The 17,157-nt window shown below is 50.4% G+C and overlaps 1 protein-coding gene across 2 annotated transcripts in view; it reads right to left on the minus strand.

Moving 5' to 3' along the window:
• Positions 1 to 648: 648 nt before the first annotated feature.
• VAV1 (vav guanine nucleotide exchange factor 1) overlaps positions 649 to 17,157 on the minus strand; it is a 50,921-nt gene continuing 34,412 nt past the window's right edge. The window contains exons 12-27 of one of the 2 annotated variants that reach the window (XM_067560357.1): positions 15,850 to 15,936; positions 14,707 to 14,792; positions 12,152 to 12,284; positions 11,333 to 11,442; positions 10,556 to 10,657; positions 10,192 to 10,289; positions 9,466 to 9,488; positions 8,031 to 8,076; positions 7,192 to 7,328; positions 5,168 to 5,233; positions 4,559 to 4,590; positions 4,143 to 4,259; positions 3,485 to 3,572; positions 3,018 to 3,132; positions 2,019 to 2,170; positions 649 to 975 (exon numbers count right to left, since the gene is read on the minus strand). In XM_067560357.1, coding sequence (XP_067416458.1) covers positions 922 to 975; positions 2,019 to 2,170; positions 3,018 to 3,132; positions 3,485 to 3,572; positions 4,143 to 4,259; positions 4,559 to 4,590; positions 5,168 to 5,233; positions 7,192 to 7,328; positions 8,031 to 8,076; positions 9,466 to 9,488; positions 10,192 to 10,289; positions 10,556 to 10,657; positions 11,333 to 11,442; positions 12,152 to 12,284; positions 14,707 to 14,792; positions 15,850 to 15,936 — 1,446 coding nt within the window. In that variant the 3' untranslated portion in view covers positions 649 to 921. Of the gene's footprint in view, positions 976 to 2,018; positions 2,171 to 3,002; positions 3,133 to 3,484; positions 3,573 to 4,142; positions 4,260 to 4,558; positions 4,591 to 5,167; positions 5,234 to 7,191; positions 7,329 to 8,030; positions 8,077 to 9,465; positions 9,489 to 10,191; positions 10,290 to 10,555; positions 10,658 to 11,332; positions 11,443 to 12,151; positions 12,285 to 14,706; positions 14,793 to 15,849; positions 15,937 to 17,157 lie in introns of both variants that reach the window. The other variant, XM_067560356.1, reaches the window with a different exon arrangement.

Consider the following 17,157-nt stretch of genomic DNA (forward strand, 5'->3'; position numbering starts at 1 on the left):
GCTGCTATCAAATCCCCCCTCATTCTTCTCTTCTGCCTACTAAACAAGTCCAGTTCCCTCAGCCTCTCCTCATAAGATTTGTGCTCCAGCCACCTAACCATTTTTGTTGCTCTCCGCTGGACTCTCTCCAGTTTGTCCACATCCTTCCTGTAGTGGGGGGCCCAAAACTGGACACAATACTCCAAATGCGGCCTCACCAGTGCCAAACAGAGGGGAACAATCACTTCCCTTGCTCTGCTGGCAATGTTCCTACTGATGCAGCCCATTGGGGCATATTTTCCTATGCCAAATATGCCTTCAGGGGTGAGGTGGGGTCTAATGGGTTAGAGGAAAATGGGAGTCAGGATTCCTGGGTTCTGTTCCTGGCTCATACACTGACTTGCCAGCAAGTCGCTCCCCAGCCTATGCTCACCCCGCTGACCAATGTACTAAAGGATGAATGGCTCTGGAGAGAATATAAAGCCAACAAGGTGACAGTGGGCAATGGATCCTCCCTCTCCATGGGACAGCCTCTCACTCATTCACATGGCTGCAACCCAACAACCCTCTGGGATCCGTACACCTGCGCCTGACGGGGCAGCTGGATCACGGCATGGAGTGAAGAGAAAAGGGCTCTTGGATACAGGGTGACAGATGATACATCCCCAATCCGTCCACCAATCCAGTTTATTTAACACAAAACTCCCTTTGTATGTGTCAGAGAAGAGAAAGAGAAGAGGCTTCTGAAAGGTTCATAAATTAATAGTCCAGGGGCGCTACTCCCGGTTGCACTTGCCACTGGGCGCCAACACAACGGCTCTTCTTGCTACAGAGACCCCTCAGCCAGCTCCGTGTGAGCTCACACTCTAAGTGCCACGCAGGGTCGAGAATCCTTTGGGTCATGATCTCAGGGAGGAAAACAGTTATAGAGGGCTCCAGACCTCAGCAATATTCCGAATAATCTTCCTCCACGTAATTTGCTGGGAACCAACCAACCTAGGAGGAGGAAAAGCAGTCAGACATGGAATTGTGATCACGAACCAGCCATTGGAACCAACCGGCCCATGTGTCAGATATACATTGCTGCCTTCTTCTGGATGGGATCGGTGCTGCTCACCTGTGTGTCATAAGCCCCTTACTGCTAAGAGCTAATGGGGATTCTCCTTTAACCTGGCTTGTTTTTGCAATAGGAAGATCTGTGTGCTATCCCTGATGCTATGGTGAAATCGACCGGCCATGCCAGGCATGAGCAGCAGGGATTGAACCTTGGACCTAAAAGCCCCAGCCCTGGTTGACAAGGCCGTAGCAGGCTCATCAACCGCTACTGCTCCAGCCACCACTACAAAGTGCCACTGAAGTCACCAGCTGGCCACAGCTTTCTTGGCTTTCTACCATCACGCCAGCTGTTCATTGTTGTCAGTTGCATTGCAAAGTGTGTGTGCATGCACACGCATGTGTGGGGATTGTGCGTGTGCGCATGGGGTGGGGAATCTGCGTGCACACACGAGACGAACGTGTGTGTGTGTATGCGTGCAGAGATCACATGTGTGTACATACAGCTTTGTGGGTAGACCGTGTGGGAGGGGGCGTGTGTGGAGATTGTGAGTGTACGTGAGGATCGGGTGTACATGTGGGGACTGTGTAGGTGCGCCTGTGTGTGTGTGTATGGGTGTGAGTGTGTGAGAGAGAGAGAGAGAGAGAGAAAAGCACTGCCCCCTGCTGAGTAGGGTATGATCACACCTGCTCACAAGTGTGTGTGTGCAAGGACACGTGTGTGCAGAACTCTGCCCCATGCTGGATGGAATATGTCAGCGCTGCTCACGTGCACGTGTGTGTATAGAGAGTGATGTGTGTGTGTGACAGGTGCATGCTCTGTGTGTGTAGACGTGTGACGAATGCTGCCCCTGCTGGATGGGATATGTCAGCGCACGCTCGTATGTAATACTGCCCCCTTGTGGACAGGCTGCGTCAGGCCTGCTCTGGTGCAAAAGGGGCTGTAAACGCCTCTGTCCCAGCCCCCCACGCAGCGATGCACTCACCCGGCCGTAGATCTCCCCTTTCCACCAGCCCTGCTGCCCCTTCTTGCTCAGGATCTTTATGATGTCGCCCTCCTTGAGCGTCAGCTCTGTCCGGTCCCGCGCGCAGAAATCATAGCGAGCCTTCACGGACCCAAAGTACTTCAGCCCTCCTGCTGTGAGGGGACAGATCCACACTAGAGACAGCTGTGCCGGGACCGCACACACCCACAAATAAAGATCCACCCCCGGTGGGATCCCGGAAGGCGAGGGGCCTCCGGAAGCACCCGTCACCAGCCACATGGATGGAGCTGGTGACCACACGGTGAAAGATTGGCCGAGGGCCGAGGGCTTGAGCTGGAGAGGGTTAATTTCGAGCGGGCAGCAGGCACCAGTCCATGCACCAGCCGTGGTCCACAGGATGGAGGGTACCACTGCTGCGGTCCCCCATGCTGTGACATCTCCCACCAGCACTGGTGATGCAGCCCAGGATAACTCCCAACTTCTTACCAAGGGAGCTGTTGTAAGGTCCGGCATGGAGCACAGATCACACTAAGACACTGGGCTTTAAAAGTCACCCCCGGCCTGGCCCTGCTACCCTCACCAGCTGGGAGCTGCACCAGCCCCTTTACGGGCATTTCTACAAGCACCCACCCGCCAGCTGCTCAGGATGAATGATTCGAGCAGGGCCGGGAACTGACGGGTTTTGCCTCACAACAATTTTTTCCCCGTTTTGTCAAAAGTTTCATGTTTTTGTTGAAAACACCAATTTTTGTGTTTTTCCCCCCCTACTGAACCCCGAAAATCTGACAAAAGCCAGAATTTTGGGGGTGGGGGGGGGGCAAAATTTGGGGTCGAAAAGCCACCGTCCATCGAGAAAAACGTTTTAGTGGAAATTTCCATCCTGTGTGTGCTCAGTAACAAGGGTCTATCCCCAGAATCCCGGGGGCTGAGATCCTGCAGCATGGGGGGCTTTCGAGGTCTCCCCACCCCGCTGTCAGAACTGACCCCCAAGCACTCTACCAGGAGGTCTGGGGTTGCCTCTCTGCTCAGGCTCCTTGAACGGGAACTGCAGTGTGGTGTCGAGGGTTTTGAAGCAGTCTTTCAGCGAGTTCTGCTGGTAAAACTCCACCAGCTCCTACGGATGAAACACAGAGAGGCCCTGAATGCACAGAGATTCCTTCTGTCTTGGCCGAGACCGACAGGGAAAACCCACCCCTATGTGGAACGCGAGACCAGTGCTGGCCGCTGTAACAGTAACAACTAGACTCCCCTGCCCAGCCAGAAATATAACCCAGCCACCCCCTCCTCTAACCATTAGCCCTCACTCCCCTCCTGCGAGTTCTGGCTCCCAGCCCCTCCTACTCTATCCACTACATCCACTCTACCCACTGAGGTCTACATGGCTAGTGTTACGCTAAACGTTCCCCTGGAGCCTTCCAGGGAAGATGGAGTTGAAGAAGCAGGTGGGAAATCAGCTCAGTCCTTACTATGAGTCCTTTGAACGCCTTCTTCTCCGTGATGCGGTACAGGCCCTCCGACGTCAGGATCTTGATGTGTTTGATTTCTACGTTAAACCTGGGGACACAAACCCCAGCTCTCAGGGGGCTGCTGGTTTCCACGGCTGTAATTTTCCAGTCTATTGCACCCGTAAATGTCTAGCTGTCTGCTCTCTGGGAAGGGCAGGGCTTTGGGCATGGAGGATAGATGAAGCTTGTTACAGAATAGAAGCCGGCACTGGGCCATCTCTCATGGGATCTTTCAGAAAGCACTAAGATGGGGACCTGGCCCCATGAATTCCACTGGAGCGCCACTGATTTATACCAGCTGGACTCTGGAATAGAGGATTCTCCAAAATGGAACAGCTCTGGCCTTGCACCCCATGTCAAAGGGCAAGCACTTCCAGATGATCTAACCCTATCTTCCTAACTTACTAAGCAATTCACCTTCATAAGAGAATGAGGCAGGGAGTCCCACAGGTTGCAAATACCAATATTTACTTTTACAAGGTGGGCATTTAATTTTGTTATGCGCCCTCCCCGGTATTTGCCTTATAGGGAAGGGCCCAAAAGAATGTTCCTGAGCAGCAGGGTATTCACGCACACACAGACATGACTCTTCAGAAGCTGTTACTAAGGTTAGGGTTACTTGATGCTGATGGCAAACTCGGCCGCATCCTTGACCCTCTGCCGCACCAGGAACGTGCCGTCTGAACGGTTTGTGAGGATTTGCTCCGCCTCTGCTCTCTCCATGGGTCCCGCATACCTGCAAGTAGAGACATCCACCCAGGAGTTAGTACTTGAAGTCTATGATTCAGCCACTAGATGTCGCTGTTGGCTGTAAGCCATACCAGAGAGGGTGTGGTCTCCTGGTAAACAATGGAGGCAAAACTGGAACTCAAGCTGTGTAGATGCCTGTTAATTTGTGTCTGTAGCTCTTTTCCTTAAGTTTAAAACAGTCTGTGATTTCATAGAGCATGATGCACACATCATGGCTGGACTCCAGATTAAACAGCAATAAATTATGTGAATGCAGAAATGTTTCAATTCTATAATTTTACTTACCAAAGATAAACAGAAAAATCTGGGGGTGGAGTCTGTGGGGGGAAAGAAAGAAGTTTAATTTTCTTGCAGTAAGTAAATCGGGGAAGAAAGTGTTAAGTCTGGCCCAGGAGAGCTGGCTTGATGTCACTGCTTTGTTATTCCAGAGTTTCATTTTGCTCCCAATGTCACATCACAAATAATTCATTTAAAAAAAATTATTTCTATAATGGTACAAAGAATGAGGCCCCATTGTGCCAGGTGCAGCACAGACGCATAGTGAAAGACAGTTCCTGCCCGAAGCAGCAGGTAAACAAAAAATTATTATACCCAATTTAAAAATGAGGAGCTGAGGAGGAGCAGATGAAGTGACTTGCCCGAGGTCCCACATAGGCAGCCTGTGGCAGAGCCAAGAATTTCACTCAAATCTTCTGAGCCCCACTTCAACACCTTACCCACAAAACCCACCCTTTCTTCTGCTGCTAAGCATGCCGGATTGTAAACTGATGTCTTCCCTTTGTCCCCAAAGCAGATGCAACCCACCCAAACTTGTTTAAGGAATTTAGAGACCCTACGAAAAAAATCCAGCGTTTACTACCTAATCAAGCAAATGTGAAAGGGGTTGCTACTCACACACACATACGGTTTGACTTTCTTGCATGGGAACCAGCCGATCTCATTCGTGGAGGTGTTTCTGCCCTGCAAGCAAAGCAGAATCCATCAGATCCAGCGTAAAAAGTTATCAGGGCAGAGACAGAGGCGGGACTATGGGAGGCTGGAGGTTTAAGCTAAGAGCAGAACTATTTCAATTTGGATAGCCTGCCGTGGTGTTTCCTGGGAGTTATAGTTTGGTTTCCTCGTGCCCCCATTCGCTATGGGCCAGTCTCCCCAGCCGGATTTCATCTCCCATGATGCACCTGTCTCCCCTCCCCAAGGGAGATGTAGTCTGACCAGGGAGCCTGGCCTATGGACGAGAATGGGAGCCTGAGGCACCCAAACGACAACTCCCACAAGGCACCACAACAACATTCCTCAACCAAAATACTTCCAGTTTTTTGCCCCCCAAATTGACATTTTACACAGGAAAAGGCCCCCTTTTCCAAGCAGCTCTCAACTCAAAGCCTGAGCCAGCCCCACCGAAGTCAATGACGTCCGTTCCACTGACATTGGCTCCCATTGGCCTAACTTTCAGCATCTTTGATCAGGGCCAGCGCTGAGCTCAGGGCCCCACGGTGTCAGGCGTTAACTGGGAGCAGACAAAGCCTGGGTGACTCTGCCGAAGGGGACTATTCATTGCTGCAAAAGCTAGAGGCCTCCCAAACCAGGAGAGACTAAAGCACTGATTCATTTATGGTGCTCTCCTCTTTGATGGCTGATTTTAAAGACACCCCCCATCACTTCTTAGCAGGAGCTATGGAATGATCCCAGCTCCGGTCATCAGTAGGGCTTGACCCCTGGAATTCGGCACTGACAAACTTGAGCTTAGCTCCATCAGCCAGCAGCACTAGTTGTGGTGTCTTGAAAACTGCATTACAACTGTGAGCTATCCCTTTAAATGTTTGGGGGGGAGGGGGGATCCTGCTTACAAGCAGGGGGCTCTGTAAGTAAGTCTGTGACGTGGGCCTAGCAATAATTAGATTGCAGCCAGCCTGCTGAGCGTGAGGTGGGGTGAGCTGTGCATCTCTGTTTCAGGGAGCAGCCTGTTTTGTCTCTCTCTGTTTGTGGATTCTTATGTCTTGTTGATACTGGACACTTTGTGATCAGTGTGAATACCAGTGAGACACGGTACGCCCGATTTGCAGATCAATAAGGTTTAATTTGCAAATTGGGCATACCGTGTCTCACTGGTATCCACACTGATCACAAAGTGTCCAGTATCAACGATCGGCATCCCTGGGTGGGCTCGAACCACCAACCTTTCAGTTAACAGCAAGCTTCCAGCAAGAGCATTCTGTGTTTATTTAGTTTCTTGGTTTGCACGCCATGAACATAACAGTAGTCAGGCTGTTACCCTATAGACGGACCAGCCACCAAAATTGGATGTGCTTCTTTAGTTCACGTGGTGGGTCCTGTGGTTTTGGAACCAGAAGTCCCAGCTTCATGTCCCCGCTGACCAAATTCACACACAATCCCTCTAGTCCAGCAGTTCCCAGACTACAGCTCGCGACCCCAGGTGGGGGCTGCACCATCAGCGGATGGGGTCACGAGTCCAAGCAAATATACAAACCAAATCTAAACATGTCCGGACTGGCTCTGCAAAATGACGTCCCCTGTGCAGCATGACCTTGTGAAGAGCCTGTATTTTTGTTGGGGGCCCAGGGAGGCGCCGTATTTGGTTCCACCTTCAGGGGAGGTGACCATCGTCACGGGGTGGAGGGAATCAGTAAGTCTCGCAATGGGATCAAACGTTTAGGAACCGCTGCTCTAGTCAGTGTGTCTCGGTCAGGGCACGGTCAGCGTGTCACTAGTCGGTGTGTCTCGGTCAGGGCACAGTCAGTGTGTCTCGGTCAGGGCACGGTCAGCGGGTCACTAGTCGGTGTGTCTCGGTCAGGGCACGGTCAGTGTGTCTCGGTCAGGGCACGGTCAGCGTGTCACTAGTCGGTGTGTCTCGGTCAGGGCACGGGGAACAGTGGCTGGATGGCTGCTGAGACACCTACCTCCCACCACAGCTGCTCCACCTCGGCTTTGGTCAACTCCACGATGTCCCCCATGGTGAGCCGCAGCGATGGGCCAAATGCCACGGGTGGCGGGGGCAGCCCATAATACTCCTGGCAGACCTCCATCTTGGGCAACCCTAAGGAGAGAAGGACATCGGAGAGGGACTGGTCACAGGGGAACCCCACGTGCCTCCCTGCCAGCCATCCAGCAGCCTCTGCGCCCAGCGCTCCTCCAACCCCCTACGTGGACTGTCACATCTTCCCGGTGCTAGGGGACAGAAGACCCTCCTCGTGCTCTACGGGGGGGGTGGAGGGACAATCCCAGGGCAGGCCCCAATTGCCCCTCTAGGACGAGTGTAATTTAAAGGCTTATTGTCTCCTGAATCCTCATCGACCCAGAACTCCCACGGGCTTGTGGGGTTTTCCTTCAGGTGTCCTGAACTGAAGCTGGAGCTCAGGATCTCAGCACAGATCAATGAGCCATCTAGTCAGGTGTCCAGCCAGAGGGAGTGGTACCCTAGGTCCCACCCCGGCCTCTTCTATGGGCCAGGCTCCCCAGCTAGACTGCATCTCCCATGATGCACCACAGCGTCAGAGGGATGGGTTTATAATAATCCGGTTTCTCGAAGATTTAGCAGAATTTAAAGGGAGCTCCTTTATTGAGGAATTGGACTCAAAGCAGACCCGTGGCTCTCTCCAGCCTGCAGTGGCTGGTGTCACCAATAGGGGTCTCCATCACACCTAGCCTAATCATGACTGCTGAGTACCAGAAAGGAAATTCCTTCCTGACCCCCTGCCCGCCGTGAAGCATGAAGGTGGGTGCCTGCAACAGGCCTTACCAGGGTCATTCTTCTTTCTCTCCTGGGTGTGTCTGTTGGATTTATTCTGCAAAAGGAAGACAGGGAGCCTGGCTCAGATAAGGAGGCTCAGATAAGGGATTTGGCTGCAGTTCAGAAGGCCCAGACCCTGCTATAAATCAGCAGGAGGTGTAGTTTTATGAGCGGAACTGGAGAAAACGAGTCAGGCTTGAGGAGGGACTTGAGCCAGTGTGGACAGGTACTAGGGGAGGACTCAGTAATGGAAGTATAACAACCCCCATGTGGTACTGAGTCCCCCTCTAATGGTAGCTGAGCCACACAGAGAGGCTGATATGCCTGCTGCTAGGTCAGGTTTTAGACCCAGAGGTCCCGCCTTTGATCTCCCAGCAACGGCAGCGTAACATAAGCTGGGACCGAGCTCCTTTGCATCCAATCTCTAGACCCTCAGTGTCTAACACTGGCCTCTCCATATGCTTAAAGATCTCTCTCCTACAGCGTCCCACATCACTTATTGCTCATGAAGCATGGAGCAGGGGTCCGTGATCTCCTGACGTTGCCATTTAGGCTGTGACTTGGGCTGATTTGACAAACTTCCATTGGGGGTTTTTCTACGAAACACGATTTTTCAGGAAAAGTGTCAACTTAACGTCAATTTTGCATCAAAAAACTCCCCCCAAAGGCCTGAAAATGGGGAAAATGTCAACATGCTGCCCCGGGAGCAACTCATGGGAGTTGTAGTTCAAATGCCTCTCGACATGCCCCCATTTTCCTGTATGGGCCTGGCTCCCCTGGCTGGACTATATCTCCCAAGTGCTCTCTCCCGTCAGCCCCAGGACCTGCTTCTCTGCTCACTTACACTGGGGCAAATGAGTTCAGCACAGTTTCACTGGTGTAAAAGAAGGTGTGGGTGAGCAAGAAATTAGATGCAAAATCTGTCTGATAAACAATATAAGGAGAGAGAGCCAGGCAGCAAATGAACTGAGGTGAAGGGAACCTTGATTAAATGCCTGGGGTCCTTCAAGAGGCCGTGTTGTCCAGTGGATAGAGCACTGGCCTGGGATTCAAGAGACCTGACTTCTATTTCTGACTCTGACTTGTGTGACCCTGGCCAAATCTCCTCCCCCCTCCATGCCTCAGTTTCTCCACCCTCCTATTTGATTATTATTCATATATATTAGGTGTATTACGGTACGCCTAGGACCCGCCCACTCCCAGCCCTGGCCCAGGATCCATTGTGCTCGACACTGTACAGACACAGAACAAAAACAACAGACTCAATGTCTTACTATGTACTCTTTCTCTGTACAGCACCGAGCACTTTAAGAGTCTCAGTCTCAGCTCACGCCTCCAGCTGCTACCACAATACAACTAATAATTCCAACCCTCCCACCCTCCCAGACGAGAACGTTTTATCCCTCGGAGAGTTAAGGTTGTTGGGGGTTGGTTTGTTTGTTACCTTTTTCAGCGTCGACCCAAAATCTGGATTAAACAGAAAAGGGGGGTGGGAGAGAAATGATTACTCAGAGAGCGGTGACATCTACACAGGAGCGTCCTCAGGCTAACTAAAAGCAGGATGGTATTTCTGTTTGTGGAATGACAAGGATATGCCAGGTAGGCTGGGTTAGAAAACCCACCTCCTGTCCCCATGGTGCCCCTTGGTAGCCCCACAGTGACACATCAGCGGCAAGTGGCTGCAGCGCAGACGGTGATACAGAGCAGCAGCAGGGAAGGGGTTAACTTGAGCTTCTGGCACCCCCCCTTTCTTTCCTCTGCCCTTGTATTCAGCCACTTGCAACTGTGTCCTCCTCAGACGTATCCCAGAATCCTTTGTGCCACCCTACCCCAGCTGCATCCCAGAATCCCTTGCACCACTTTGTCCCAGACACATCCCAGGATCCCTTGCACCACTTTGTGTCCTAGACACATCCCAGAATCCCTTGCACCACTTTGTGAATCCCTTGCACCACTTTGTCCCAAACACATCCCAGAATCCCTTGCGTCTCATGACCTAGATGCATCCCAATCTCCCTCACCCCCAACCCTTCAAATAAGGCCCCTGGGAACCAGCGGGTTAGTTCCCGGGTTGCTCTTAGGAGGGCTGGCCGCAGGCAGGCTCCGGTAGCGGGAACGGAGCCGCAGGTCCGGCCGATGCTTCTGACCCGGGCTGGAAGCAGACACGTACCTGAGCCCGACTTCCCACAGGGCGGTACCCGGCCCAGACACTCCTTGTGAGCCGGAGCTCGGCATCGACTGCACCGATAGCCCTGATAGAACATGCCCCTGTTCACGAGGCCAAGAGAGAGAACATCTGTGTTTTAGGGTCTCCGGGGTAAACTGGGGCTCGCCGTCCCCCACCCCTCCGCCCTGCCCCACTCCCAGCTCAGCCCTGCCCCACAAATTAACCCCAAGCATGAGATGGGCCAAGCTCAGGAGACACCGTAGCTGGTCGCAGTAATCGGGCTCTTATCCACCGTGCAGAGCAGCTGCCGGCGTGGGGGGCGCACGTGTCCCAGGCGTGCAGCGCTAGGATCCGGGGCCGCTCCTACCTTAGCAGCATCTGGCAGGATTTACAGGACGCCGTCTCCTCAAAGGAGTGCATGTGGAAGTCATGCCCATTGGACGTGGCGTTCTCAGGGTAGATATTGGAGCTATGGGGATCCGGGGAGAGAGACAGACTGAGTACAGCTTATCATGATTATTTATTAGAAGTATTACGGTAGCACCTAGGGTCACTAACCAGTTCTGATTGTGCTAGGCACTGTACATTCCGGACGTCCCCAGGAGCGTGTCATCCCCTAGCTGTGACGAAGCCAGTGCACTAAGGGCGGCGTAGCGGGGGTGGTGCAAGTCGTGAGAGGAGCAAGCCACCCTGAGGTCTCTCCTGCGAGCTGGGAGGGGATCATACTCAGGGCAGCTCACCTGCCCTTCCTACCATGGTCACACTTCCATTCTTAGCGCGTGAACTTGACCAGACCTAGCGCAGGTATGTCCCCTCGAGCTGGAAATTACAGCCGCAGCTCAGAGCGTAGATTTACCCTATTAACCTGTGCAGCACCCGGCACAACAGGGCCCTGATCTCAGCTGGGGCAGGGACTGTCTCTCGCTGTGTGTCTGTACATACAGCGCCTGGCACAACGGAGCCTTGATCTGAACCTCTGGCCACAGCTGCTTTACCACCAATAATCTGGCAAGCAACAAGAAGCTGGTGGGATGGGACAGGACAGAGAAGTTTCAGAGAAGAACTGGGACAGGTTTTTGACACCTGCTCTGGGGAGATTCAGTGTGGAGGGATGGGAGGGGGATAGGATGGGGGGGGAACGTACAGGGACATTTCAAACTGCTCCATCCACTTCTTCTTCAGCTCTCGCGTCTTGAAGAAGAGCTCGTAGCCCTGGTTCCCGTAAGTGCAGATCAGGTGGAACATGTGAGCCCACTGGAAAAGACAAGCACCCGGGTGTTTAAGGGCAGGGAGTCCCACCTTCTCACCTCCTAGTCACTGTAGACCAGACAAGGGGACTCAAAGAGAGACATGAAATCACACTCCCCCCGCCCACCAGCAGCAGAGAGGGCCAGTATGGACTAGTCATTTGAGCAGTGGGGAGCTGGGATGCCTGGGTTCTATTTCCAGCCTTGGGAGGGGAGTGAAGACTAGTGATTACAGCTAAGGAAGCAGGCGTCAGGCTACCAGGGCTCTACTCCTGGCTTCTGGAGAGAGTGTGGACTAGTAGTTAAAGCGGGGTGTGAGTGGGAGCCAGGACTTCGCAGTTCTATTCCTGGCTGGTGGGAACAGTGTGCCCAGTGGTTAGAGCAGGGGGACTAGGAGTGGGAGTTATTTTGCTGACCCCGCCACTGGCAGCCAGAACTGGCAGGTCTCATTAGCCCCCATCCAGGAGCAGAAAAGGGTTGAGCCAGGGGGCAGAGGAGTTAGTGCAGGGGCAAACACTGGGATCAGCCAACCTCAGAAGACGCCTTAGGGACTGAGGATTGTGTGTGTGTGTGTGTGTGTGTGTGTGGTTGCTGCCCCCTACTGGTGGGAAATACCTGTTCTGTGTAAGTGTGGGTCTGGTTGTGTGTGTGGGTGTGTGTGCGTGGGTGGGTGGAGGGGAGAGGTTCCGGCTCAGCCCCCCACCCCGCAGCATTACCTTCTTATTATCCTTTTCTCCCAAGGAGTCGTCCCGGATCTGGTAAGTGTGGAGGTCGATGAAATCCCTCATCTCGTAGGAATCCCCTTTCCTCTTGCAGATGAGCAGGGCTTTGTCCAGGAGGAAGGCATACCTGCAAGGAACAAGCCATGAAATGAGGGATGGAGACAGACCCTGGGACAGCAGAGCCACAGACAGGCCGTGGGCGGGGTGTGGGAGGAACACCCATCTGGCTTACACGAGTCCAAAAATTTAGTCCTGCTCTGGGAGCAGTGGGAAGTGAGGCTGCTAAGCCTCCCGTACATTTAGGCCAGGTCGACATGCAAAAATGAAGTCAACCCAGCTACATCGCTCATGGGTGTAAAACATCCACACCCCTGAGGGACATAGTTAAGCTGACCTAACCACTGGTGCAGACAGCACTAGGTTGTCGGGAAAATTCTTCCATCAACCTCACTACCGCCTCGCAGGGCGGTGGATTAGCTACGGCAATAGGTCGGTGGAGTGAGTGTCAACTCTGAAATACTACACCTGGCTGTTCTCTGGCTTCTCTCTAAATGCCAGGCTCCTGGGCCATGGCCTCCATCCTAGAGTGTTCTCTGGACCTCAGCGTAAGAGGATGATGCTCTTAAGGATCGTGCTGCCTCTAGATCCTCCCACCCGTCCCCCCGGGCCTTGATCGTGACAGAGGCAAAGTAGAAGGGCCCCCGAATGCAAATTATTTTATTTTGTTTTATTTGCAGGAAATTTCCTTCCATAACAATTCCGTTTTGGTTTTATCCAAATTTCCTGCTCCCTCCCAAAAAAAAGTTGGTCAAAAAACCAACCAACCAACCAACATCTGTTTTTTCCATTTAAATTGTCGATAAAAATTATTTCCTAAAAATTTTCATTTTTTAAACATTTTTATAGGAATAAATTTTGTCCAGCAACAGCATTTTCCCACCACAATGTTTGTTTCCAACTAAAAGCAATTTTTTCTTGAAATTCACATTTTGGATCAAAACAAATCCAACCAACCCTGCCAATAAAACACCACGGGTTTGGGTGGTTTATTTTTTAAATTGAGTTTTAATGGTGTTAAGGTACATTATACCTGTGATGCTGGCTGGAGTGGGGGGGGGGGGGGGCATTTATTATGTTATTTAACATCAATACATCAGAATCATAATAACTCAGGTGAGATATGCCATGTCATGTACTATTAGAAAGGATATAATGTGCTAAGTAAGATGATGATGTTTATGTTCATGTGTTATATGTGTAATGGAAGTTATGGATATGTTTGATATATCCGTATTTCAAATTGTGCTGTATCTGGGCGACACCCCAGACAGGATGGCTGCAGCACTAGCCTGCTTAATGGCCCATTAAGAAATTCACAGGTACAAGGGGCCCAGGGGGAGAAGCCAGGGATATACCTGATGAGTCACCAGGACTTACTCATGTGACTTTGGACTTCATTTTATTCCTGTAAAATTCCACAAGCAGCATGGCCAAGGCCAAAGGACATAAAAGGCAGCTGAACGACATGCATTTTGTCTTTAGTCTCCAGCCTACCTCTGGATCAACTCATCTACAACTGAACTGAAGCTGTGAAACAAAGGACTGAGACCCACCCAGGTACTGGCTGTGCACCAGAGGGACTGTACAAGCCTGCAAACTCCACAATTCTGCTAGAAACCTGATATTGATGGACTTTCAAATCAATTTGTATGTATCTGATTGTTTTAATCCTTTAACATTTCTCTTATAGTTTGTTTCTTTCTTTTTATAATAAACCTTTAGTTTTAGTTACTAAAGGATTGGCTGGCAGCGTGGGATTTTAGGTAAGATCTGAACTTCTATTGATCTGGTACTTTGGAGTCAGGAGAAACCTTTTTGATAACGAGCACAGAGTTTTAAATAACTGGTCTCTTTACTGGACCTAGTGGCTGATTGGGAACCAGAGACTGGAATGCAGTAAAGGGGGCTGTGTGTATTTTTATTTTGACTTCTTGATAACCAGCGTGGGGAATCAGAAGCACTGTATGTGGCTGGTTGGGAAGTCTGACTTCAGTGTCACCCACCAGTGCTGGGGGAATCTGCTTTCCGTTTACAGCCTGCCCTGACCTTGGCATTTTCAGGTGGCTGCCCTAGGCCTGGACAAGTCACACTACCTTTAAAATGCTAATGCTAAAAACCCCAATTCAGGACCGCACTTCAGCATGTGTTTCTGTGCCCTTCCTGACCAGGTGTGCTCTTCGAGAGGAAGGCCTTACGCATGTGCTGAATTCCAAGTAGCTGAGCAGTCAATAGAACCAGATACCTGCTTAAATCTCAGGGTGTGCTTAAATGGTTTGCTGAATCAGGGCCTATTTGCGCTCCATGGGGAAGCCCTCCAGTGCCGATTCAGCTTCCTAAGTCCCACCCCAGCTAAGTGACATGCCCAACGTAACCCAGAAGGCCAGTGACAGGAGTCAAACCCACATCCCCTGAATGCCAGTCCAGTGCACTACCCACTAGGCTGCACTGCCTCATCCAAGCCATGCAGCTCAGTCTCTGCCTGCCCTCACCTGTCCGTCTTGGAGCGTTTCTCAGAAGTGGTGACCTTTAGCTCCCCGTCAATCTTCGGCCTCCCATACTGAGCCAGGGACTGTGACTAAAAGGAAAAGAGGGGAAAAAAACCCAAACCTTCTTATAGGAATTCAGTCTGTGATGGATGGAACAAGTAACACGCGGGCTGAGTGTGTCATATACCTCCCTAATGGCCAGCCCGAAGACGGTCAGAGTCTACAACTGCTACTGGATAATGGAGTGACTCCTATGGCTAAAGAGGGCTAAAGTGTTTGGTTCTGGGTTCACTCCATATATACCAGGCCGCATAAGATTCTTGCAGCTGTAAAAGGGGCGGTAGCTATAATTCTGGGAACTTCAGCTCTAGAAATACCACAGCAACCAGCAGGAGCAGGGAAAGGGAACTGGTATATACAGGGGCAGCTCCAACAAAGACCAGCCAGCAGGGAGATTTGTGTGTGTATAAACACGCTCAGGTTTGTACTGTATACACGTATTTCAGGGGAGAGGAGAAAAGTGACAGTCAGCTGGGAAAGAAACAATTTCATGGCACTCCTTTGATATAATTAGCCCATTAAAGAGAAAGCACAGATGAAACGAAGGAACGAAAAAGAATGAATAGAAAAAGGGTAAAAAAAATGAAAATGAAAAAGAAAGAACACATAAAATGAATGAAAGAATCAATGAATGAAAGAACCCACCAACGGGTGAATGAATGAAAAAAAGAACAAATGACTGAAAGAAAAGGAATTAAAGAACAAAAAAGAAAAGGGATGAAGAATGAATGAATAAAGGAACACGTGAATAAAGGAGCAAACAAAAGTATGAGAGGAAAAATGAATGAACAAGTAAAGGGGTGAATAAAAACAGGAGCAGACGAACGCAAGATTGAAAGAGGAAGAATGAGTGAATAAAGGAATGAATGAAAGAGAAAGACTGAATGAACAAATAAAGAAATAAAGGAGTGAACGTAAACATGGTGGAGAAAGAATGAACAATGAATAGAGGAACAAGTAAGTGAAGGGATAAACAAATGAAAGAGGAAAAATGAACAAACAAATGAGGAAACGAATGGATGAGAAAGAAAGACAGACAGACAGACAGACAGGCCTGGGGGCAGCAGCTGTGCGGCAGCAGCTCACCAGTTTCTCTATGGAGAGCTGGAAGTTGGTGATCTGTTTCAGGGTCTCGTTGTCCCGCTTTATCTCGTTCACGCACTGCGCCAGGTCCTACGGGGTTGGGGGAGGGACGGGGGGACACAATGAGCCTTCAGTCAGCACTGGCCACGGTTGGGGATGTGATTCACGGCTGAGTTTTCCCTTCAGGGTCCCCAGACATTAAAAGGGGGGTGTTTCCGTGGGGCAGAGCAACACCCCCTGCTAGCAAAGAAGGCCCCAGACCCCTTCATGACTGCTCTGCCCCGCCGCCACCCAATGGGGTGTATTGAATAGCCCCCAGCCCAGTGCCCCAGTAGCACCAACCTCCCACTGCCCTCTCTAGCCCCAGCCTCCTCACTCCATAAGCCCAACTCTGCAGCTCCCCACCCCAGTAGCACCAACCCCCATTGCTCCCCTCAGCATCAGGCTCCCCATCCCACAAGCCCCCCACCCCTGCAGCACCAGCTCCTCCATCACACGACCCACTGTACCACCATGTTTCTATTCTACAATTATATTATATGAATCATAATTATATTATATTATATTTTACATTTAAGCTTAGCAGATTTTTTTTTCAGTTTGGACTGAGAATATCAATGTTTATTTTAAAGCATTTTTAAAGACTTTTTTTTATCAATTTAAATGTTCACAGTTGCGGGAAATTATGGGTTTTATGCATTTTTTTTTCTATCTTTATCAATTTAAATGTTCACAGTTAGCGATAACTGTGAGGTGCTCAGACAATTACTTACGAACAATGGATTCAAAAATGTAAAGCTTTACAAAACCCAAACTGTGAACATCACACCTCAAAGATACAAATACCTTTAAATCAACAATTCAGCCCTGTTTTCACTAGCCATTCGCTAATCCATTTGTAACGAGCCTAATTCAAAAGTCTAAGTCACTGGATTTTGACTCTGATAAGGTCTGAACCAGCATTTTTCTTACTTTGCCTCGCTCTAAATTTCAATTATTATCAATAGAAATATTTTTGTTGGTTTGTGTCTGTGCGGGGAAATCAAGGTTTACCGCCATTTACCAGCAAAAATCTAATCCTTCCAAGATTTAGTAATTAATTCATTAATTATATTAATTATATTATATTATCATAGAAGATTAGAGTTGGAAGGGACCTTAGGAGGTCATCTAATCCAACACCCTGCTCAAAGCAGGACCAACCCCAACTAAATCATTCCAGCCAGGGCTTTGTCAAGCTGGGCCTTAAAAACCTCTAAGGATGGAGATTTCACCACCTTCCCAGGTAACGCATCCCAGTGCTTCATCACC

This window comes from Emydura macquarii, unplaced genomic scaffold, assembly GCF_026122565.2.
Source record: "Emydura macquarii macquarii isolate MOO-44397 ecotype Brisbane River unplaced genomic scaffold, CSIRO-AGI_Emac_v2 contig_2292, whole genome shotgun sequence".
Classification (NCBI taxonomy): domain Eukaryota; kingdom Metazoa; phylum Chordata; order Testudines; family Chelidae; genus Emydura; species Emydura macquarii.